The following is a 26,434-nucleotide window of genomic DNA, read 5'->3' on the forward strand; positions in this document are numbered from 1 at the left end:
TTATTTACATAATTTATTATGACATGAACATTTCATTCTTTATTAGAATTTGAAGGGCTTTTTCCAGCAGGGGGAGTGGTAGTCGAAAGAAAGGAGATGTTTGAGGTGCAGGGTGACAACCATGAGCTGTTATTTATAAGTAAGCAAAAGAACATGGTGGGCATGGAAACTACAGGGCTAACATTTTCCTCCACTTAGATCAGCAGCAGCATCTACATCTCTCAAGGCATCTTGGAAGACACTGTTTTCATGATGTTATGTTATATATATATATATATATATATATATATATATATATATATATATATATATATATATATATATATATATATATATATATATATATATATATATATATATATATATATATATATATATATATATATATATATATATATATATATATATATATATATATATATATATATATATATATATATATATATATATATATATATATATATATATATATATATATATATATATATATAAAGGTAAAGGTATCCCCTGTGCAAGCACCGAGTCATGTCTGACCCTTGGGGTGACGCCCTCTAGCGTTTTCATGGCAGACTCAATACGGGGTGGTTTGCCAGTGCCTTCCCCAGTCATTACCGTTTACCCCCCAGCAAGCTGGGTACTCATTTTACCGACCTCGGAAGGATGGAAGGCTGAGTCAACCTTGAGCCGGCTACTGGGATTGAACTCCCAGCCTCATGGGCAAAGCTTTCAGACGGCTGCCTTACCACTCTGCGCCACAAGAGGCTATATATATATAAGCTGAAACAAGTTGTTTGTGGTCGCCTTTCTTACAATCAAATTCGTGCCTGTATCCTAATCAAAATGCCCCAGATGCTTACAGATGCATTTTTACTTTCTCTTAAAATTCCTTATCACAGAAGGATAATATTTATTTTCTTAAATTCTGACCAAGGAGGGAGGCTGACAAGTGGAATTTTCCATCTAGTCTCACAAAGAGTGAAAATAGGTGCAATTGTCAGTTATGCCTCAAAGGCCTTTTGAGTGGAGGGTCATTAATAGATACAACAGAAGGAAATCCATCTGGTAGAGATTTGCCAATCACCTTGTTTGTTTGGTATTGAATATATCAAACTCTGAGAAAAGGAAGGGGATAATTTCGATTGTTTTCAACTTTGCAACTGACAATCAACCTACTGTGTATGTGTATCCTGGAAAGAATATGTCACTGATAACTTGTGGCTTCAGTTCCTTGTCATGGTGATGCCACCACCCAATTTCAAATGCTTCACTTAGAAAAAAACATTTTTTTTTCATCCCTGTTATCATGTTACACCCCTCTCTTTAAGTCCCATTATTAGCTCTTCTCTGCTTCAGCTTCCAAATGACTTTGAAGCTATCTATTAGATGTGTTCTGAGGTGAGCCAACTTAGCCAATCAAAATAGATGTTAGCATGCTCATCCAGCTGAATGATGCAATTGGCAGAACAGCCTAAGGTGTTATATATCATCAGTAATGGGGCTTTCAGATGGCTTGCATTTGTTGCTATTATAATTATTGCAAAGGACATTGTGTGCTCTGTTCTGAGTGTTATTCTCCACCTTTTATTCCTGTAATCAGCCATCTTATTTAGATTTTCTTAAAGAAATGGCCCAAGCTTCATTTAACAACATAGCCAAATATTTCCTGAACCGAAAGATCCTCATAGGGTATAGCAGACCATTATGCCTAGCTTCAGATCAGCGATCTTGTACCATTAAGAGTCAATCAAGCTTAAAAACCATGGTGAATCTATGACCCATTGAATTGTACTGTAATAAAAAGAAATATTTTTCCTATGCTGATTTACATTCTTTCTGTTTAATTATAGTTTGAAAATGAGATCATCACAAAGTTGGATCATGAAGTAGAAGGAGGCCGAGGAGATGAACAGTATAAAGTGTTGTTTGAAAAAATGTAAGTGTCTGTGAGCAGTGGGATTTGAGTTGAAACAGTTGAGAGCGTTAGGCGATAATACACTTCGCAGCATAGCAATAATTAAAATACATTAATGATTGAAATGTTTAAAATTATACCTCGGTTAAGGGCATGCTTCCAAGTGTGATTAACAAGTTTTTGTTGTTGTTTTTGGACTTTTTTGGACTTGTCCCCCCCCCCCCCCCCAGTCTCCTGGAGCATTGCAGAAAACATAAATACCTTGCCAAAACTGGTGAAACTTTTGTTAAACTTGTGGTTCGTCTGATGGAGAGACTTCTAGATTACAGAACTATTATGCACGATGAAAACAAAGAGAATCGCATGAGCTGTACAGTCAATGTGTTGGTGAGTGAGAAGAAGGCTACATTTAGCATGGATGGAGAATGTTTAAATTAAATAGTGGGATCCTGCTGAGAAACACAGATTTTATAGCTTCGATTATATTATTGGAAAATAAGAACAGTAGATTTTAAAAGATAAGGTAATAAAATTAGAGGCACGGAATTTAAATTAAATAGGGAAATTAGAAATGTTTTCTTTATCAGGCTGCGTAAGATAATATTTTAATAAATTATTACTTGTAGGGATAGGGATTTTTCTCTCTCTTAATTTTAAAGAATTATACCCATATATATTTTATCATCTGCATTCCCTATGCACAGAAATGAAATGCATCGACAAGTTTTATTGAGATGGTTTCCTTATTTCATTCTTTCTCACAATATTCCTCTAATTTCGTTTTCCTGAAAATCAATAGAAGATGATATGCACTAGACAGTATATTGAGTGTATCGATGATTTGATATTTTGAATCATCACTGGTTTACATGGGTGGGAAAACTTCAGAAACTGAAAAATATAAAATCGGCTGGTTTTTATAGCCATAAATATTTTATAGCTTTTACATCTATTCCCTGATCCACCTGCATTAGGTCTGTTCCTGGAATTTGTGTAAATTCAAGTTACTATCATAGAGAATTATCTCTTACATAGGAGTAAATTTCTTCAGTGAACTTTACAGTTGTTAAATATCCAATGTCATTACAATGTGAAAGCACACTTTTATACTTGGCGTAGGGAATGACTGCAAGGTTTCTAGCAAAATACATTAGCTTCTGGAAAACAGCTCAGCTGTTTTAAGCATGGTGACCACATTATTAAAATATTCCAAAGTAGTAATCTTTATTGTTTATGTTGTTGTTTTAATCCCCTCACCAGTTTGCTGCTTTTATAAGAGCTAGGCACTTTGGTTCTGTATTTTTGACATGACCAACTTCCTCATGATGTGACTGAATGTTCTTACATTATTTTGGACCTAAAAAGCAGCTGCTGGTGGAAGCTGATATAGATTAAGGATATGGTCCCAGGGAGGAGAAGTTAACTATTTCCCTTGGACCTTTTCTTGTTAGTGAAAATCCAGGTTAAATTTACCTGTTTTTCAGTCGTGTTCTAAAGAAAAAATATTTCCGTAATCAAATCAGATATTCTAAATATGCATAAATGGATAGAATAAGAGTTAATCTTGATAATCTTATATATTATTCTAGCCCAGAGCTGCAAAGGCTATGCATGGTAGCTCACCAGAGGCTCAATAAACTACCTGCTTTTTGCTGGGATGGGCTTATCAAGCATCTAACAAATCACATCTGATTTCTAGTGAGCAATGCTTAGTTTGATGAGTCCTAAATTGAGTCAGCTCAACAAGATTTATTGGACACAGAGAATATGTTTAATGTACAGCATAAATACTAGATGCTAGTCGCAGATAAATAGGATGCAGGAAGAGAACATGCAATGAACCTTGGTATTCAGGAGGATTGAGTAATTGAATTTAGACTGGGTTTTTAAAATATATGTTGCATGCTTGTAACTTTAATTCTCTGATCTCAAAACGTGCAACAGATGGCATAAAATGATTGGTATTGGATAATCAGTTAATAGGTAAACGTGAGATACAGAAGGCTGAACTATCATTTCAGAAAAGAGCATTTGCATTAGACTTTACAGGTGCTCCTTTGGAGCAACAATTTTTTCTAATCTTGGCATGGGAGAAAATTCTTGGAAGTTGCTACTGATACGTGATCTGTAGAATAACACCTATTTGCTTTTAGAAGAGGCTGCCTGCTGTTCTGAACAGAATTAGAATGACAAGAATCTTGCTTCTTGGAAACTGACAAGAAATGAGAACCACCACCACCCAGAACTAGGAACACTTCCATTACTTTTGAAAAGATATAAAAGAAATTAGAGTAGTTTATCAAACTGGAAAAGTTTAGGAGGTTTATTTTCAATGCAGTTCTCTATATCTGGTGTTGGCTTTGTTTGCCTTTGTTTCTAATTCCCACATTCTCACTCCTCTAGTACAAATCTGTTTACAGAATAGCTTTTCCTGCTGTAATCCATCTAAGTTGCAATACATGAAATAGGAAATCTGATAAAAGGTAATTTCAGTAAAATAGTTTATTTTTAAAGACAACAGAGTATGAGCTTTTGTAGGCTACAGTCTCCTTCCTCAGATGTGAGAAAGGGCCCAGGAATAGGGTTGTCAGTTCTGGTTGGGAAATACCTAGAGATTTTGGGAGTAGAATCTGGGTAGGGTAGGGTTTGGGGAGTGTAGGGACCTCAGCAGAATACTATAGAGTCCACCCTCCAAATAGCTATTTTCTCCAGGAGAATTGATCTTGATTTTTCACTCATAACAGTGAGGAATTTCTAGGTGCCACTTGGAAGTTTACATATTTTTAGCAGTGGAGGACAAACTTTATCATCTTTAACCGTTCCTGCGGAGCGGAATAAATAAAAGAGTAAGCCGTAAGGGGGAGGAGAAAAGGTGGGCTCTGTCCGGGATAAAAACTTGGAGGGCCCAATCAGGAGCCCGCAAAGCGGCTTTGGCTGCTTGTCCCAATCTCGCCTTGCCCAGCCGGGGACTCACTGCACACAAGGAGAAGCAGCCTTAACGGTGAGTACTCCCGCTGGCTTCCCCTCGCCCTCGCAAAAGGAGCAGGGACGCCACATCACAGACGCCCCGCTGCCGCTTCCCCGCCCCCCCCCGCCCCCACAGAGACACACACACGCACAGACTCACCTGGCAAACCCCCCTGGCCGCCCCCCTGTGATCACCCCGCCTCTGTTTCCCCCACAGAGACACATACACACATACAGCCACCCTCCCACCGCGCTCTCCCACCCCTTCCCCCACTCCACACACCCACGCACACATTCCTCTCAACCCCCCCTCTTCCCTTGCCACCTCCCCCTCCCGATTTGCTACCCCCTCCCCCCCACCCTTCACACAGCCCCTGTCCCCTCCCCTTTCACCTACCTCTCTGCCTGCCTTCCTTTCTTCCTTCTTACTTCCTGACTTCCTGATTTCCTCTATTTCTCCATCTCCTTCCTGTCTCTCTGTCTCTCCCTCTCACTTGCTTCCTGTCTTTCTCCTTTACTTCCTTTCTTTCTCCCTTCTACCCATCCCTTCAACCACACCTTGTCCTTTTTTCCCCTCCCATACCTCCTTTCCTCTTCTTCCTTCCTTTCCTACAGTCTGCCTCCCCATCCACTAGCGTCCGCTGTATTTCTTCTACAGCGGGCTTAATTTCTAGTCATCAATATATGTCATAGGACAGCTGAGACATTAAGCTTGCTAAATTATTCTATTAGAAAATCTGGCATTATATAGCTCTGCTAGGTCCCTTTGTTCTGAACATGTTTAAGGGCCTTCCAGGAGCAGAGCCAGAGATCTTCCTTAGTCACTATGTCTCTGGGGAAAAACTATAGCTTTAGACAGAAGTACAGCATTCTCCAGTTCCTTGGATCTTTCTGCTTTACATTTTTGTATGAATGTGATAGAAACAAATGGCTGCTTGCAATGTGATATGCTGTGTGGTGCATTGCAGCCTACATACAATTTACAATCCACTTCCCTTCATGATTGGTTATGAGTGGTCAGGGTCATTTCCTAATAAAATTATCCTTACTATTTACTAGTTTCTATAAGTCAGTTTGCTGCAAAATACCTATAAGATTACAGACCTTCTTTTGTGTATCTTTCTTTCTGTTCTTAGTGTCCACTTACTTTCTCCTGGTTCCCCTTGCTTCTATTATCTACTAATCTCCCAGGACTGTTTTCTGCAAACAACCTCAACTTGACTGTTTCTATCCAGTATATTGTCTTGAATGTCAGTAAGGCTTACCAATTGCCTCACTAGAAAAGGCCCAGCCCTGCAAGAGTTTAGTTTCTCCTTCTGTCTGAAAATTCCCAAATACTGGGGGTCATTGGAATAAGGACTCTGGTTTGTTTGAATAAGGATTAGGGGTGACTTTTCCCCACTTCACTTCAAATGTAGTGGCATAATTGTTGTTCCTGATAAGAGTTGATTGAACGTTGTAAGGTTGCATGCCAGGGCCCTGCTGACCTTCTGTATGACTGGGACACACATCTTCTGATTAGATAGTGTATTCATCTGTATAACATTTCTATGCTTGTAGGCACAGCCATAGCGAGACACTAGGGTCCATTCTGTACTTCTAAAAATTTAGCATTAAGCAACCGTAGTTGCTTAACACTAGTAAAAAACGCGCGCACACACACACACCCCGCCATTTCTCACCTCCTCGCTCTCCTCCTGCTTTTTCACGCTTCCTGGCACTCCGCACGGCTTATTAAAATGGCTTATTAAAATGCAATGCCAGCAAGTCTCCCTCTGCCTGTCAATCATGGCAGCCAGCCAATCATCTTTCTCCTAGTTTTAAAGGGAAAGCTTTTTAAAAATTAAAACTTCTCCGTTGCTATGACTATGCATATAATCATAGATGCATAGTGCATAGTTTAGCCAGCCTGTTTTGGAAGTTTGACACTTGTAGATTAACAGAAGTAATTTTCTACCAGATTTTTTGGGGGGAGGGGGGTTGAGAGGCATGCTTTATGTGCCAACTGGTGGGTGGGATTTTTTTTTTATCTGCCTCTGTGGACCAACTCATATTCATTGGTCCAGGCAGCCTGATCCAAAAAAAAAAAAAAAAAAGCAGCCCTGTTTGGGTAGAAGGGAGAGGGAGGCGGGCTCGACGGTGTGCACTGGAGACGGAGATTGTGCTACTTTACCCATATTGGTTATGCACATGTCCTTGGTGTTTGTTTTGCTGCTTGCTCTCCTCCCTCTAGTGCTAGATGGTTGGGGGAATCCACTTTTTGGATTCCCCAACTATCGCTTTAAAATGGAGGATTTAGCTGCCAGTTTGCTATTGGGACTCTGGATAAAGATGACGTCGTGTAAAATATAGAAAAAAATCCGTCTGAATAAGATTAGTATTTCACATTTTTACTCAGGTGCGGAATGGCCCTAGGTTAATTTATTGTTTCTCTTGTGTTTTCTTTATCCAGTACATTCTCCCTGTTATACAAAAGCCTGTATATGTAGGTTATAACTAAGAAAAGTTATCATATTGAATTTATTTGCCATTAAGATAACTAATGACTTGGCCGTATTTGTGTAATAAAGTAATATGACTACTGGAGTTAATCTCTAGTTGTTATGATATAGCTACAGTTAGAGTTCAACCCATAAGTTGCATGACACCTTAAAAATATAGACATAGACACAGAAATAATGACTCAGGAGTCATGTTATGCAAATCAGTGATTGTCTTTTTAAAATAATATAACTAGTAAATAAAATCCCAGTATTCATTTCAAGTTTTCTCAAAAGTTTCTCTGGAAGTTCAAGTAGCCAGGGCTACCAGGACTGCAGTAATTTAATTCTTTATTGAATCCTGTGCCTTTTACTAACCTTCTAGTCATCATGCTTGAATTGGAGAAAGTGGTTTAAATCATATTTGCCTTCTGAATTATTTCCAGGCAAATATTTTCATGCATATTATCTATGACAATATGCCACATGTACAAAGCACGAAAGGGCAGTTCCTGGCACCACACTAAGACTATTTTTCCATCATCAGAGACAAACTTTCCTATCTCCTCCCTCCTCCTGCAGCACATCGATCTCCACAAAATCTGAGACTGAAGAAATTAGGAGAGGTTGCTGCAGAAAGAGGGGGAGGGAGGAAATCAATGGAAATTACCAATTCAATTCAATCACTATACGTTTGAAGAAATATGGTAAATCAAATGGGAAGGATTCATGGAGCACTAGGTAACAGAGACTTTTCTGCTGGGAGAGAAAATTGTCAAGTGTCTGGAAAATGAATGAATAAATGCCGTAGCCTGAATACCTTGGGGGAGCTAAAAGAGTTTGTGAAAGAAAGATTCATTAGAAATGACATCATCAGGCATTTGACAGGGCCCAACTTCAAAATCAGTTTTCACCTAAAATTTTGGATAACACTTCATATAACCAAGCCATATTCATTACTCATTAAGTATTAGTACTTAATGATGCATACTGTTTGGGAAGTGTTTAGAAAACATGATATACTCCTCCTCTTCTTCATGATGATGAGAATGATGATGAATTGTCACAGTCAGATATTTGACCGGTGGATGGTGTTCTGCAATTTGAAATTTAGTCAAGATCTTGGGAGTTCCAAAAGTATCATCACAGGATTCTAGCTGTTCCAAGCAACACTATCTTCTGGAGCTGGTGTTATTTGCTAAATATCCAGAACTTCAAGGTGTTTCTTGGGACTTCTGTGCACTGTTCCAAGGCCTCCAATGATAACTGACATGCTGGTAACCTTCATTTAGAGGTGTTCTAACTCTATTTATAGGTCTTGATTTTTGTGATCTTATCCTGTTCCTTCTTTTCTATTCTTCTGTCTCCTGGGTTTGCTTTGTCAGTGATCCAAACCTGATTTCTCATTTTCTACACTTGAAATCTAAAATTATATTGTGTAAAATATGTGTTATATGAACCTGGCTCAAGTTTTCTAAAGAAGGGATGTATTTTTTTATTTCAGAATTTCTACAAAGAGATTGAAAGAGAAGAAATGTACATAAGGTTTGTAATTTAGTGCTTGTTAATGATTACATGGGAATAGCAAGTTGATGCATCCAATACATTATAATCGCCAGTTCTGGCATGGAAGCTTGCTAGGTAGTATTACCAGGTTGGCTGGACTAGCCATTCCTGCATCACTGGGAAGTGATGTTGCATGTCAGAGGCAACACTCTGGTTTGTGGGCAAAACCTCTATGGTAGAATTAGCTTTTTACCATAGAGTTTTACCCAAAACCCAGAACATCACTTCCCCAACATCACCAATGTCCACACATTGCTTCCAGGTGAAGAAGAAGAGCTGTTCTTTTATAACTCACTTTTCACTACCTGAAGGAGTCTTGAGGTGATGAGGCTGAGAGAGCTGTAACACTGGTAGGGGCATCATGTTCACTTTCTGTTTGTTCCCTCCCTATGACTGGTAAGTTCCCCCATTTTCTTAGAACCTTAAAATGGGGGAGAATCTCCTAACTGGGGGATTCCCTGGCTTCAACGGGGGAATAGCAACCCTGTTGCTAGGTGACCTTGGGCCTGTCATGAACTTTCTGCCTCACAGTTTCGTTGTGAGAGAATGGAGGAGGGAGGAAAATGTTCTAAGCTGATTTCAGTCCAAAGTGGGAAGAAAAGTGGAATATTAATAAATGCAGAAATACCTACAAGAAATGTACCTCTTTGGATATGATAGTAAGATTAATTAAATGCAATCTTTTATCTGTATCTTCACTGCACTATTATAAAGGACTTATGTTAGTGGGACCAAAGTTAAACCTATGTTCCGTTAAGAGAAATGCTAGGGTCAATTTGGCCCCTGGTGTTTATAAATGAACTTACTTTTTAGAATATATGAATGGATACATATTTCATATATAGTCTGCTTTTGAACAAAGAGGTGTCCAGTATTCTGGTTACTAAGAAGCCAGTATAATTTATTAAATTCTTCTCTTTGCACTAGGGCAGGATTAATCAAAGGAACAAAGAGCTATTCAGAATTATTTAAAAACTTACTAGTGTTACACCATATTATCCTCTAAATAATACTTACTAACAGTGATTTAATTGAACCTTACGTGCACTGGAAAAATCCTAAGAATAAGTCATGGAGTCAACCAGCTATTTTTTTCTTGTTCGTGTCTATGATGTTCCCTAGCACTATGCTGCTTGTTCATTCTGCAGTTTCTGAAACCTGATAGAGAACTGGAACAAACTGAGATTATACATATTCTCTCAAGATACAGGGTGAATTTTACCTGTAAAAATTCTGTCTGTAGCTGAAGTATATAAAATACAGAATGTCTTGCCGTGGTGCAAATGTGCAATCCTATGCTTGCCAGAAGACAATTTTATTAAGCACCTAAACACTAGAGGTGAGCATAAAAGAGAGATGGAAAGATGAACCCAATCTTGTAAACAAACAAAGGCCTGAGTGGCCAATCTATGTCAGTTAGGACCATATATATCATGCTTGATTTCTAGAAAATTAAGCATATAAATTAACCTTTATATGCAGAGAATGGATGATCCACAGTGGCCCAATGATTTTCACAGCTTAAGTGAGAATTTAAACCCAATCCTGGACCCACACTCTTATTGATGTGGAATACATCCGTGCTCCCTAGAATGAAAATGATAATGGATGTGACATCTGCTGTCCTGCTCCAGGGAGCATGCCAGGAGATGTGCACCAGAAGCACAGGTGGGACTCTTCAAGCTAGCTATGGAAGACGGCTGATGGATGAAGGAATCAGGGCTGGGGCCAACCTCGGAAGATGGGTGGCAGCAGTGGTGGCTAGCGAAGCCTGTTGCTGAGCCCCACTTACTGTGCTGCTGCTGGGATGAAGGAGCTGGGGCCAGGGGCAGGGCGGAGGCACCTGGTGGAGGCTGCAGCACCAGTGGTGGTGGAGGCTGGTGGAGGCTGCAGCACCAGTGGTGGTGCTGGTGGAGGCTGCAGCACCAGTGGTGGTGGAGGCTGTGGTGGCGGCCAAGGCTGCAGAGGCCCAAAGGAGGCCTGAAGCAGGGAGCCATGGGGCTGCCAGCTGAGGCAGTGGAGGACTGCAGAATACAGCCAGTGCTGGCAGTGGTGGCATGAGTGGCACTTAGTGCTGCACACTGCTGGCCACCATGCCCGTTCCCTGTCATGGCCTTCCTGGCACAAGAGGGAAGTAAGGAGAGTGGAGGGGAAGTGGGTGGAGGAAGGAGTCTGTGTGTGCCTGCATGTGAATGTATCTGTGTGCCTGAGAGAGAGACAGGAGGGAAGGACCAAGGAGGATGTCAGGCAAGCAAGAGAGAAGGAGGGAGGGAGGGAGGACTGGGAAGTGAGGGGAGGTCTGTGTGTGAGTGTGTCTGGGAGAGAGGGAAGAGGAACCAACAAGCCCTGGATCAGGTATTTGTTTCCACATATCCTGTGAGATTCACATGGTTACTGTTGCACCATGCTGGCTTCTCTGGTTTCTCTATAGAACAAACTCTCTTAAGGAAACAAAATGAGAATTGGAGTTTGATCATTTCTTTTCTTCAATAAAAAATAATACCAGCATTGTAATTTGTTGTTGTTGTTGCATGTCCTCCCTTTAGAAGGAATTATAGTTTTACATGCTGAAGTTATGATCTTGTAAAACATCCCAGTATATTGTTGTTCGTTATATCCAAAACACTGATTGGTTGAAACAAAAACCAAGCTTTATAAAACACCTGTTCCAAGAGTATTTTATTGTATGAGCATAAGAATCTAATTATGAGGGTCTTCAACCAAGATTGTTTTGTCACAGCATGAGTTTTATTGTTTTACCATAGGTATTTGTACAAACTGTGTGACCTGCACAAAGAATGTGATAACTACACCGAAGCTGCCTACACATTACTTCTGCATGCAAAGCTTCTTAAGGTACAATATTTAAAATATACTTTGAGCATTTTCTGTGGTAAGCTTCAGGTGAGAGTAAAACAGCCACATGTTAAATACAAAGCTGCTAAATTATTATGTAAAATAAAAGTTGGAGATGTGGAATCAATGCAAAATTTCAAGATGAATTTGGAGTCTTCTGCTCAGATGAAACATCTTGTTTTGAAAGAATCAAAGAAAATTCATTTAAATTAGCAAAATTGCTGCCCAGTGGCCCCTTTGATATATTGGGCTGGTTGATTCGGCCATCCTCTATGCTTTTGGGAGTCTGGATTGGTGAAGAACATTTTCATCAACTTCTCAGGCTGATAAGACAGATGACAAGTGTTTCCACCAAATTCTTTACTTTTCTAAAAAAGAAAAGTAAAGAAAAGAAACCCGAGCTCCTCATTTTATTGATTCACTAGCAGTAAAGCCCGTTACATTCAGAAATGCAACGGGTGCTATATGTGGGTTTGGGTTGTATGTTATGTCACGTTGCAATGCAATTATTATGTGTATTATTTGTAGAAGCTTTAGCAGGATGGTAATCCTCCCAGGGCAAGAGACGTGAACTCCCTTCCAAGCTGTGAGCATGGTGTTTGTAGATAGGTATGGAGAGGGTGTCCAGCACAGCAGTGTTTTACGGTGTATATCATAGTTGTGAATACTGTATTTGTGAGCTTCTGGTATTCGATTGTTCTTGCATGGTAGAATGTTATGTTGTGGTTTGGGGTGCTACAGAGAAGAGGAGGGAAGAATAACCCACCATTGAAAACTGAGGGGAGAATTCATCAAGCCAAGCTTGACAGGATGCACATGCACACAACTGGGCTTACAATACCAGCAAAGATAAAGGAAAGAATCAGAGGGGGGGGGCAGAGAGGAGCTGAGAGAAGAATTTGCTAAGACAAGCTTGACGGGACTCACACAACTGGAGTCAGAATTCCTGCAAAATGTAGGAAAGAATCAGAGAAATTGGGGTGAGGAGAGAACTCAGCTTTGTAAACTGAGAGGAGCTGGGGGAGAAATCACCAAACAAGCTTGACAGGACTCACACAACTGGATTCACAATTCCTGCAAAGATAAAGGGAAGATTAAAAGGGGGGAGGATAACCCATTGTGTTAAACTGACAGGAGCTATCTTTGCATAGAAACGCTGGCAGCTGGGCCTGAGTTAGTGATCCCAAGGCACAGTGAGGCAAGCAAAGCCTTTGAAAAGAAGCACAGTCTGGGCTCTATGCTGGGACAGGCTGACTGTTCAACCTCTGAAAGCCCTCTAAGCTAAGGAGGCAGTACCATGCAAACCAAGCAGAGGCCAATAACCAGGTGCCTCTCTCTCAGCAGCAACGCAAGGCTTGAGTGTTGATCATGCTTCTTAAGTACAGGAAAAGTTGCATGAATATCAATAGGAGGGGCAGTGCTCCCTGTCTTCCCTTTCTCTTTCCCAGCTAGCAGCAAGCAGAGCCCCAAACAACTGGCCTAGGCTGGGCTGCAAGAAGCCAAGGGGACTGTCAGGGCTTGCTACCAGTTAAAGAGAGCAGGATTATGACAGCCCCAGCTCTCCTGATCTGGTGTAATAGGCTGGGGCTCTCCCTTTATCTACCCACCCCCACCTTCCAGTGCAAAGTGTTGGCTGGGAAGTTTGGGGGGGGGGGAGCGCTCCAGAATTTTTCTGTCTCAGATCCCTAGGCTCCTGCCCAGCTCACTCATGGTACTCCAGGTCTTCCCTTTCTCCTTCGAGGGCAGCAGAAGGATTTCAATGCTCCTGCCCAGCTCCCTCCTGGCCCCTCCCTCCTACTTGCAGCTCATTTAGAATGTTCAGCATTTTGTCAGGTTGTAGACCCAATTTTATATATACTGATGATAAGATTCTGCATTTCGCCTTTGTTAATTGATGTCAAATATTTATAAAGAAATATTGTAAGTTTTGTTTCCTGCATTGCTGTTTTAAATACCATCATTTAACAAGAGTTGACAAATTTATACCTCAGCTGAGAAAATTGCAAAAATTCATCATTATCATACTGTCATTGATCCAGTGTTAAAAAGCCCTGTCTCTCTAAGTCTCCTTAAAAAAGTATTTCTTCTCAATTTTGGGGTCTGGATTGGTCCATAATGTTAATTTGCAATGTGAACATGGATCAAATTGATACTGTCATTGTTCACTAGCTTCAGAAATAACACAACAGCATTCACTGTAGGAGAAGTGGATCCCAATGCTTTCCACCTAGACAGGTGCGCTGACAAAAAAATCCTCCAGAAGAGCCCAAGATGGATAATCCAACTGAGAGGAGCAATTACAATAAATAGTACAAGTTAACAAATATATCTGATGATTTAAAGTAAGACCAGGGAAACAAAGTCTTGAATTCTAATGCTATATACAGGTACCTCCTTGTACAAGATAGCAGTGGGAAAGCTCCTTTTGAAAATACAAGAAAGTTAGTCATAATGTATGTCTCAATTTCACTGTTCAGAAAACAGTCCCTAGGAAGGCAGAAAAACAAAATACAAAAAACACAATCCTTCTTAGCAAAGCTGGAGATGAAAATGGATGCTGCTGCTCAGCAGTTGGAAGGCCTGCTGATGTATATCCTTGAACAAAGTTCAGTGTCGCTCCTTGTTTTGAACAGCTGGATGACATATATTTGACCACTTTCATCCTCCTGTTCCAGAAATATATTTTGGACAGCTTTCATTTTAATTTTTCAAAGTCTTAAAACTAGCTGGAAATGCTTGCAGTGTAGAAACAACCTTTGACAGTGTGTGAATGTCCTAGAGAATGCTGAATTATGCTCTTTCAAATGCATCATTATTTCTTGTTTGTAGTGAGAGTGATTTCCTGCTTAGGATAATGTTGCATGAAATGTGCCCATGTATAACTCGTTAAATTGGATGTGAGATTCAATAGCCACTAATTAATTTTGATGACAATGGAGCAAAATATTTAGAACTAAGTGTATAAAGAAAGTATAGCATTAACGGGGTGCCACGTTAATAAATGGCAGGCACGTCTTTTAAATGTAACAGTGTAGAAAATATTTGTAAGACCTGCGCAAAGACATTTTCATGTTTAAATACTCATCTTTGCCTTAAAATTGATTGGCGTGACTTTATATAAGAAAGAAATTGTCAACGACATTCAACATATGCAATTGATTTGGAACATGCTTCCAAGGGCATTGGATACCCTGTCAAGTTTAATGGGATCCTTTTATGAAAGCATTAATTTGATGGTGAGGGATTTGGAATTGACTTGAAAGTATGTGTGTAGGGGAGGGGTTATTGTTCATTAGAGTTATAGCATTCCGTGAAAGAACCAGTGAAGATCTGCAATGTAATTCTATGCACGTTTTTTGAATCAAGTGTTCCTTCCCCTGTGCATGCCCAGTCTGTTCTCCATTTATTTAATCAAAATTAAGCCCATTTTGAACTCTGGTGCTGGAGAAGACTCTTGCGAGTCCCTTGGACTGCAAGGCGAACAAACCGGTCAGTCCTTGAGGAGATCAGCCCTGACTGCTCTTTAGAAGGCCAGATCCTGAAGATGAAACTCAAATACTTTGGCCACCTCATGAGAAGCAAGGACTCCCTGGAGAAGAGCCTAATGCTGGAAGCGATTGAGGGCAAAAGAAGAAGGGGATGACAGAGAATGAGGTGGCTGGATGGAGTCACTGAAGCAGTCGGTGCAAACTTAAATGGACTCCAGGGAATGGTAGAGGACAGGAAGGCCTGGAGGATCATTGTCCATGGGGTTGTGATGGGTCGGACACGACTTCGCAACTAAAAACAACAACAAAGCCCATTAATTTTGGTGAGATTTATTTTAGGGTAAAAATGCACCAGGTTTCAGTAGCAAAAGATTGATATTCTATATTTAATAAAAGTATAATCCCAGCTTTTTCAATCAGGGTTTCATGAAACCCCGGGGTTCCTTGAGAACCCTGGCAAGGTTTTCTGAATGGGTGGGAATTAATTTATATACTTCAGCTCAGCTGCTAATTAAAATAATATATATTTAAATTTGTTAAACATTTTTCAGGTGATATGACCAAATATGGTCATGTTGAGCCACTGCCCACTTCCCAAATAACCAGTGATGGGTCTGGAGGCGGTGGGAAGGGGCCCTCATGGACATGTATACAAGTATGCTTCCCAACCATATTCTGCATGATTGTGCGACTTCTGGGGTTTCTTGAAATCTGTCGAATGTTTCAGGAGTTTCTCAGTGGTAAAAAAGTTGAGAAAGGCTGGTCTGTTCAGACAAGGTATGGGAATAACTGTAAACGGATCTGAAATGCTATTTTAATTGCTAAATAGTAGTCATGGATATGAACTTTGGCACAGACTGGAGAGTTATTTATCTTACTTCATATGGTCCCTGCAGTTCCTATTTGGAAATATACAGGTTATTGCCATATAGCTTGTATATTTCAGCCTATGAAATATATGTGAGCTCATTGGGAGCCATTTAATTTGTGGAAAATGGGGTGAAGGGTTAGCCCTCCTATGCTGTAGGCTTGGTCCACATAGGCAGGCTGCAGCTGCTCTGATTAATTCACAGAACTTCTAGCATATTGGCCTCCAAAAAGTCAGCATTGCTGTGCCACGGGAGTTACTTAAGAGAAGTTTTAAATGGGATGGTAAGCTATTCATTTTTTGAATAAAGTTAAATATTGTTATGTGTATTTCAATGACCTTTTAGTTACAAATCTGAATTTATAAACCAGATAGGGTAAGCATTTTATTTTCTCAGTTACTTCCACATAGAGATTGAAGATCTGTAGATGAAAATATTTCCATTTCCACTGTTATTGGAATTGTATTTGTATTGTATTTGTATTTGTATTGTATTTGTATTTGTATTTGTATCTGTTGTTGTATTGTATTTTTGGTTGGTGGTTGCTTATTTCTACTTAAGTAATGTTTTCATCTCCTACTTTTATCCACTGTTATGTTGGTAAAGCTTTTATTATTGCTGTTTTTAAGTTTAGTGCTATTAGATACCCCTTAGATTTTTTTACTGATCTTAATTTTTGTATTGAACATGATTTATTTTATCAGTGCACTTTCTCAAGTACCTTATGACTATGGCCCTTCAGCTTCAAGTGTTAATTCACTGTTTGTCTGGGGTGAACGTGCATCAACTTTCAATGATTTATGTCTCTCAGATGTACACCAAGCCATTTTCTCCATAGTTTTATCCTTGGTAATTGTAACAACTGAAAAACTGTGAACAACACGATGGGTCATTCATTGAGGTGAAACGGTAACCATTGTTTAACAAGGTTCACAATTGGTTGAAATCTTCATGGACAGAAGGTGGTCTTATGTAGATGGGAGAATAATGTTATTCCCTATCTGGAAGAAAGGGAGGAGGGAGCACCAAAAGAAAAAAATGTACTGTGCAATATGGCAGCTAGAAGGCTATCGCAATATTACGCTGCATTGCTAGGAGCATAGAATCTAGAGCAGTCTTTCTCAACTTTTTCACTGTTGAGAAACCCCTGAAACATCTTTCAGGATTCTAGAAACTCCAGAAGTGGTGCAGTCATGCAGAATATGGCTGGGAAGCATAGCTGCGTACATGCCCACCTGGGGCCCTCCCCTTTCCACCCTCTCTAGGCCCAGTATTGGCTGCTGCTGTCCAGTAGGGTAGTGGTTAGCATTTTAGAGTAGGATCTGGAATACCAAAATTTGAATTCAAATGCCATGGAAGCTTGCTGGGAAATCTTGGGTTAATTACACATTCTGAGCCCAGATTTATTGTGAGGATATAATGCAGCACAGAAAAATTATGTGAGCTGTTTTGGGTTCCCATTGTGGAGAAAGGGGGAGTAGAAATGAAACAATAAGTGTTGTTGAAGACAGAGGGCAGATAAAAATAGATTAGTGGGTAGTTTGGAAGGAAAAAAGGAAGCAGGGAAAGATCAGAATATGGGAATTGCCAAGATGATGGATAATACAAAGTGTGGGAAAGGGAGGAAAAAACGGCAAATGTGATCCCTACACTGATTCTTGTGGGTTCCCCACTGTGCAACCATACCTGGCGCAGTGGCTGACACCACGTATTTGGGCCATAGTTTTCTCCAGGCAGAGACTGCCAGGAGGAGGGATAGCTGAAGACAGTAGAGCAGATAAAGTTTGGTTGACTGCTGGGGGTAGGGAGGAGAGAAGGAAGCAAGTAAAGGGGAGAAGGTGTATGATGGCTTTCAGGGAAGGGAAAGAGAAAAGAGTGGGGGAAGGGGAAAGGAAGCTCCCCCCACAAACACTAGTCCTTGCAAAATCTCTGCTTGTACAAGTCTGAATTTGTTAACAGCAGTCAGAGATCATATTTGTGTGTGTGTTAACAGAATGGTATTGTTTCCTTAACTGTGCCTTGAGAAGTCTTTTTAGCTTAACAGCAGTGGTAGTTGTCATCACATTTTTGAGGTTATTAATACAAGAAAATTCAATTACCGGAACCTTTTATAATTTCAGCTGTGAGTGTTGTTTTTTCCCCCTGTTGTCCCACAGTGTATTTGACTCTCATCTTTCTGTTCATGAAAATAACATTTATTCATATCAATGTAACTCAGTGATCCCCCACAATGGAAAGCTGACTGCTCTGAAAAATGGAATAGGATCGCTGTTATTGAAAGAGGAAACGGGCTTCATTAGCCTTTCACTTATGTTTGGCTACAATAAGTGAATTGCTATTCAGACAGAGAATAGCAACTTAAATAGCCTAATATGAAACTGGTTTCTGCAAATGCAGGTAATAGCTTCAAGACACGATATCAGCCCTGATGTCACTTAAGAAAAAAAAATCCCATGTGTTTGTTTAAAGTAGGACAAAGTTACAGGTACATTAATCACCTTCATCCCCTTCCTTTTTTCCTCACTGTTTGCATTTAATTTAGTGGTCTGAAGAGCCATGTGCTGCACATCTTACTCAGCGGGATGGATACCAGGCAGCAACGCAAGGACAACTGAAAGATCAGCTCTATCAAGAAATTATCCATTATTTTGACAAGGGCAAGGTAATAAGAAACCATGTTCCATTGCTACTCCATGCAAAGTCACCAGCTAAAAACAGAAAGGCAGAATTTATCAAATGACCTTCCCTGAGCCTTCAAGCAGTAATTTGGGAAGCTTGATACGAATGAGTTTCAGGCTAGCGCTTCAAGATGATGATACTAACAGCAGCACATTTATAACTGCAGTAAAAACCCAAAAGGTTGAAGATAAGTGCACACCTTCCCAGGGGGGGGGGGAGAGGTCATCTTATTCAGAAGGGATTTATTGATAAGTACATTAAACCAATTTTTAAAATGTGTAGAGCAAGGGGGAATCACATCACCAAAAGGACGGCTACTCTAGGTCCTGATAAACCTGATAAAGTTGGTGCTTCTGGTGATTTGGGATCCTCACAGAAATTCATATGTATACTTACTTGTCATGTAAAATCTGATATAAGACTGGCCGAGGGGGGAAACAGACCTGAAAGGTGATTTTGTTGTTTGTTAAAGAAAATGGCTGCATCACCTTAAACCACAGTTCCTGCACTATATTTGGCAGTACCTCTGTTTTTCAACACCTTCCACTGTGGGTGGGATACTTCAAGACCAGATTATTTTAAATACTGACTTACACTTCTGCTGCTTGGCAGTAATGAGCTGTTTATGAACAGCAGGCAAAATATCTGTTTACAATGCCTCAACCTGTGCAGGCTCTGCAGAATACAGAATTCACAGTTTGCTAAAAGACTATTTTGTAGAGCAGTCTGCTCTTGATTTTAACACCAGTTGTGTGTAGTATTCTAGTCAAAATGGAAAAAGAGAAATAAATGTCTGCTTGTTTAAGAAGTGCTGAATATCTGCTTTGTCTCTAGTTGTTTGGAAAGATCAGCAAAATCTGTACTATTCTTTTAACTGTGTTGTCAGCACTCAAGGAACACATTTTAGCACTTTCCTCATTGTTTACAAAGGCACTTGGATTTTCTGACTGAAATTTATGTTCTTAAATGTCCTTCCTCTGTTTCTTTGGCCGAAAGGGTGGAAATAAGCCCTATATCTAGGAGAATTTGCAGTGATACTACCCAATGTTATTTAGTAAAGTTCAAGAGAAAGGACATCTATGTTCAGAGAAAGTCAGTCATTAGAAGACTTGCCATTTGCCTGCCCATAGTGGGTGAAACCCTACCTTCAGTGCTCATCCCCTACTCTTGAGAACTTGAGGAGACAAATTGTTAGAAAATGGCTATCATAGTGACACTCCATAGAGATCAGGGGAAATTCCTAGAGAGTCACTTTAAAGTGACTTCCTCCAAATTTCACCCCAGTGGAACCAACCTCAAAAGCTTGCTAACACAACAATGAAGTAGCCACTTCTGCAGAAGTGACATGAGCATTTTCTAAATTAATAAGTCACCTAGATAATACAGACCATGGGATGGCCCCTCCTGGTCTCTTTTATGGCACTGTTTTCTATAGAAAAATAGAGACCAGAAATTAAAACTTATAACACAGGAGACAGGAGGAGAAGCTGTCCTTTTGTTTCCATGTGCACCTTCCCTGGGCCTGCATTACTGAGACCTGCATCAGCTTCAGGCCTATATCCAGAGCCAACTATGCAAAGTCCCAGCACTATGAGGCATAGCTGACTAAGAGGCATAGCTGACCTCTGACCACACTCTGTTAGGCTGTTTGATCCCTTTCCTACAGCACATTGGAAGCCTGCATGCGAGGAGGGCAGCAGGACAGACTGGGGAGCATTAGAAAATATTATATGAGAATGGGGCTGTGTTTGGCCACTCTTCCAAATCCTGGGTACAGAACTGTATTCCCCATTGTAATTGATTCAGTATTTTCTGAATACTGTAGTCCAGCAAAGAAATCAGATGTTTCTAAGAGGAAGGGAAGTAGGCACTGAGTAGATACTGCTAGAGAAGTGTGGGAACAAATTTAATTAAGGAGGTGTTGAAAATTGAGATTTGGCTCATTTATAATGTGGTTTGAAGATTATGGAACACTTTGACTTCTAGATATATTCACAAAATGACTTGCAGGGGGTTTAATGCTGTGAAGAGCAGTAATGCACTGTGATGCTTCAGGGCGAAAAGGTTAAAACGTGTCAGTGTTTATATTTACATTTGCTGAATGGTTGTGACTGATTTATTCCCACCACCACTTTTATCCTGCTGACATATATTTTTTTCTTCCTAAGTAAAAACCCTGCAGCTGTTCACCATTGTGCTTTCATGCAATCTATGTTGTTCTTTTCTCCATCCTCTCACTTATACTATTGTTGATATTTCCCCCCTTTTCCCTGACTTTAACAAGCCTTATAATTTTTATCATACCTCTGAAATAGATGAGACATTGATGTTCACAGACATCGACCAAAGTGTGTGGTGTGTAATAACTAGATACAATAGGAGCAGCAAGAATGCAGGCTTCATTGATCAGAAACAAATTATAGTAATTTTCAGTTTTATAATTCCTGCATCTGTTTCTGGCAAGTAATGCAGCAACAGCTTGCTTCCTTTTCCTTAAATACACCATTCTATACAATACTACAAGGATTGTGCTTGAATACTTATTTAGAAGACTTCTGTGCCACCTCTTTAGAGTTGTATTCATGGTGGCTGATAATGAAATAGAACAGAAGCAATAAACCGTTCAAGCAAGCCCAGGGGCACAACAATAGAACTCTCCAAAAAACAGACCTCAGACCAGAACCAACCATAAAATAGTTGGAAAAGTAAATCCCTAATGAAAAGCATAGGTAAACAATATACTAAAGTAGGCATGAGGTGGGGGTTATTCCAAAGATGAGGAGCCAGTGATTTTTTAGTATTTATTTATTTATTTAAAATGCTTCAGTGCCAATTTTACACCTGAATAAGATCCCCAAGATCCATCAAGAGAGGGAAACATCAAGATGTTAAGACAGAATTTAAAATATAACTGTATATAAAATATTTAAACAATTCAATATGGCCCAGTAACAGTTATGACAAAGAAAACGAAAGTAGAACAAAGTTTGGGTCCAGTGTTACCTAAAGTTTTATTTAGATGCAGTTTGCATGCTCATGAAAGCTTATACCTGGATTAAAACTTAGTTGGTCTTAAAGGTGCCACTGGATTCAAACTTGGTTCTGCTTCAGGCCACCATGGCTACCCACTTTTGTTTGCTGGGGGAAAACAATTATAGATTGAGAAAGATAAATCTACCTGTTGCTGGAATTCCAATTTCTTGATGCCTCAGCTGAGAATGCCCTTTATCAAGTTTCCATTGGTGTAGACAGTGGGGGCATCTGAAGGCAAGTCCTCAAAGATGACCAAAATAGTTGGGATTTGGTGGTCCTTAAAGTATGCTGACCCCAAGCCATGTAAGGTTTTGAAGTTCAACCAGGACCTTGAACTGGGCCCAGAAGCAAATTAGAAGCTAGTGTGGAACAAAACTGATGCGATGTGGTCCCTATGATACACTCCAGTAAGCATTCTTACCACAGTATTCTGTATCAACTGTAACTTCCAGGCAGTTTTCAAAGGCATCCATAGACAGATCACAGTACAATAATCTAAAGCAGGTATTGCCAGGGTGTTTACCACATTGGTCAGATCTTTGCTGACAGGCATGGCTGATGGTGGTAAAATGCACCCCTGGCCACTGTTGCGACCTGTTTATCCTGGTGATGGCGAAGTGATTTAATGTTCAAACCAAATTCATGATCTTCAAAACAAATTCAAAACCGATTCCCAGGTATGTCCCGTTTTCGATTTCTTCATCAGTGAATTCTAAATCTCAATATTGTAATAACTCAATCCTCTAATAATGTTTTTGGGTTGTGGAGCATAACTTAGTCTCTATAATACCTTAAGTGTGTAATTCAATCCCAAACTGGTCTCATAAATTCAAATTTGTAGGGGTCTACTAATATTAACTTCACTACATGTAATTCATCTATAGCAGCTACCCATTTCACCTGTGAAGGTAGAGGCACAGATAAAAGGAATTGAGAGGTAGGTCTTAACTGCAGGGCTGAGCAAAACTGGTGGGAGGAGGGAGTTCTACAGATAACATCACCCCAAGCTGTTTAGGGACTTAAACATAAGAAGCGATACTTTCAATTGCTTTCTGGAAACAGACAGTTAGTCAGTGCAGATCTTTCAGCATTGAACATAACAATGTACATTAAGCCACACCGAGGACTTTTATAATGTCATTAATTAAAAATATAGAATTGACCGGAAGCTTTGAATTGCTGAATTGCTGATTTAGAACAGGTACCATTGATACCTGATCTGGATTAACAGAATAGGAACCATTTGAATAGGCACATGCATTCTTATTTTAGAAGAAGAAGAAGAGTTGGTTCTTATACTAGAAAGCAAAATGTGTTTTTTTAATATTCATGTGATAATTATAAAATTACTGCTCCATCAGCCTATAATGCACATTCAGGCATTGTTTTGAATGACATTAATTCTGGTTCAGAGGGGGTTTGATATATGGTTGGTTATAAATTTAAGTGTGTGAATTTATTGGCAAATGAAGCTAAAGTCTGGGTAATTTTAAATGAGAAAATTGAATACTGTATTGTGCATTAACACAAGGGAAGCTACAGCTTTCGACATAGTACTGGCTGGACCATTGAGGAGAGAGAGTGCTGTGTGCTTTAACATTATTTTTGCTTTAACATTATTCTTCCAATATGTAATTAATGATTTTTTTTGCAGTTGAATTCCCTTTGCTTTTAAGGTCTAGATTCTAGGGGACAAACTAGACGTGGTTCTTTTTAAAGAGTAGGATCTCATTTTCCTAAACCAGACATATGCTTCACACAGCCACACAGCAGCTGTGGGGAGTAGCATTTAAAAAATAAGAAGAAGAGTTGGTTGTTATATGCCACATTTTTCTACCCGAAGGGGACTCAAAGCGGTTTACAGTTTCCTTCCCTTTCCTCTCCCCACAACAGACACCCTGTGAGGTGGGTGAGGCTGAGAGAGCCCTGATATTCCTGCTTAGTCAGAACAGTTTTATCAGTGTTGTGGCGAGCCCAAGGTCACCCAGCTGGCTGCATGTGGGGAAGTGCAGAACACCACTGCAGGGGGAGGTGCCAAGCCATTTTCCCACACCAAGAGAGTTGAGAAGGAGTTACTTGCCCAAGTAGAGTATTAGGTGAGGAGCAATTGAAAATGACGCCATAGGATATAAGATAAGATAAGATACATTTATTTGTATATAGCCATAGGCCTTTACAAAATATAAAATATAAATTTACGAAAAGTAAAATAGAATAAAAGGAACTGTATAAAAATATAAAATTTAAGACCAAAAAACTGAAACAGCATACAAAGTGCAAGAGTGTTAAGAGGCTGCCTTAGTGGTTGTAACATTGGCCCTTATTTTCCTTGCAGCCAAGGCAAATAGGGCGGTTTTATATGTTACATCATCAACCTGGTCAGATAAAAGATAGATTATCTTTTCAGCAACGGAGTGAAGGTTAGAACCCCGTAAGGTCTCATTGAGGAATTTGGCTCTGGGTTGGGCATAAAGTAAGCAGTCAAAGATGTAGTGGGGTAAATCCTCCAGAGCTTGTGCACCACAAATACAGAAACGCTGGTTTTTTGGCGTACAGCTAAATCGGCCCGCCAGTACCTCTGTAGGCATCGTTTCGAATCGAAGTGATGTAAAAGCTACTCTGAGATTATGGTTACTGATTTTCATTAGATAAGAGGATCTACGATGGTCATATTTAAACTGCTTAAACCATGTTGCTGTCTTAATTTCCAAAATTTGCATTCTGTCTAACTGGGCATCACTTTTGAAGATCCAGTCTCTAAGGTGAGAGTTATTAGCTGAAGGATTTAGGAGGTCATCGGGGATGGAGTAGCGTGCAATAAGGCTATTAATAAGGCAATGCCGTGCTGGATCCTTAGATAACATTATATTAAAGGACTGATGACTAAATTTGTTTATGTTGGCTAACCTGAGGTTTTTCCACTGTTTTAAAATGGCCAAATGTACTCGGGCACTAAGAGAAGGCAGACCTGTTTCTGCCCTCATCAAAACAGCCGGAGTTCCCCTAGGTAGGGCTAGAATTCGCCTTAAGAATATATTTTGAACAGATTCTAGCCTAGGTATGAAGTTTTCCTTCCATCCCCAGACCTCTACTCCATACAAAAGATGGGGGATAACCTTGCACTTGTATAATTTGAGGGCTGGATCGATGAGGAAGCCTCCTGTTGTATAATAGAACTTCAGAATAGTGCCCACTAGGCGTGTTGCAGAGGCTCTAATGGTGTCCAGATGAAGTTTCCAATTCAGCCTCTCACTAAATGTGATACCCAGATATTTAAATGAGTTGCACTGGCTAACAGAATTTCCAGATATGCTCCAAGAGAACTTTTTGGCCCTTTTTCTAAAGACCATTACTTTTGTCTTATCGTAGTTTATTTTAAGACCTTCTTCTTTACAATAAGCACCAAGTTGTTGTAGTAGTCTTTGCATCCCAATTTTTGTGAGGGAAATTAGGGCCATGTCATCTGCATAAAGTAAAATAGATATTTTTTGACCTCCTAGTATGGGAGAAACAAATTGTGGGCCAGAGAGTCTTTCTACAATGTTGTTAATGTATAAATTAAACAGCAGGGGAGCCAACACACATCCCTGCTTGACGCCCTTGCATGTTGGAATTTTGTTGGTTAGGGAGCCAGAAATTCCCACTCTAATTTGAGCATAAGTGTCAAAGTGCAACTCCTGCAGCAGAAATAGGAGCCGCCTATCAATGTTCAAGTCTGCTAATTTTTGCCATAGGCGCTGCCTGTCTATAGAATCAAAAGCTGCGGCCAAGTCAACGAATGCAACGTACAACACTTTCTTAGGGCCATTTATCCCTGAATAGACCAGTTGCTGAAGTATCTGACATTGGTCAATAGTACTAAAGCCCTTTCTGAATCCAGCTTGATGTGGGTATAAAATATGATTTTCATCTGCCCATTCCTCCAGCTTAATCAGTAAGTACTTACTGTACAGTTTTGCTGCTATGTCTAACAAACTAATAGGCCTATAGTTATTTGGAGCTGATTTGTCCCCTTTTTTGTAAATGGGCACAACAATGCTAAGTTTCCATCCAGGGGGGATTTGGCCTGTATTGTTAATTTGCGAGAAGGTTTTTGCTAATATAGGAGACCACCATGATGGAAAGGCTTTATAAAGATCTGTAGGGATCAGATCTTCCCCTGGGGACTTACCAGATGTCAATGAGGAGATCAGGCCTTTGATTTCAGCCTCTGAAACTGTGGGCCAAACTGGGAGATCTGTTAGATCAGGAGGGATATGTTGTAAATGTGACATGGCTGTTGGGGGTGAAGCCAAATGGGCTCCAAAGACCTTGCTAAAATGCAGGGCCCAATCTTTAGCTGGTATTTGAGCCTCCAGATGATGGGACCAGGTGTTTAAACTATTGGAGACTAGTGCCCAAAAACGTGAGTCATTTTTCTCAGAAACCGCCCGATCTAATTCTTTCCATAAGGATTTGGCATGTTCGAGCTTTTTTTGTTTAATTAATTTTTTGTATTGTGATCTTAAATACAAAAGTTGGGGCATCCAGAACTCATTAGTATTTCTCCTTGCTTTCCTCATGGTGTGGGTTATATATTTTTTG

The 26,434-nt window shown here is 39.9% G+C and overlaps 1 protein-coding gene across 2 annotated transcripts in view; it reads left to right on the forward strand.

Annotated features, from left to right (window-relative positions):
* DOCK1 (dedicator of cytokinesis 1) overlaps positions 1-26,434 on the forward strand; it is a 474,081-nt gene that overhangs the window by 367,831 nt on the left and 79,816 nt on the right. For both annotated transcript variants that reach the window (XM_077350091.1, XM_077350092.1), the window contains exons 34-38: positions 1,848-1,933; positions 2,143-2,299; positions 8,864-8,904; positions 11,691-11,781; positions 18,681-18,800. In XM_077350091.1, the coding sequence (XP_077206206.1) occupies positions 1,848-1,933; positions 2,143-2,299; positions 8,864-8,904; positions 11,691-11,781; positions 18,681-18,800 (495 nt within the window). The remainder of the gene's footprint in view (positions 1-1,847; positions 1,934-2,142; positions 2,300-8,863; positions 8,905-11,690; positions 11,782-18,680; positions 18,801-26,434) is intronic.

This window comes from Paroedura picta, chromosome 8, assembly GCF_049243985.1.
Source record: "Paroedura picta isolate Pp20150507F chromosome 8, Ppicta_v3.0, whole genome shotgun sequence".
NCBI lineage: Eukaryota > Metazoa > Chordata > Lepidosauria > Squamata > Gekkonidae > Paroedura > Paroedura picta.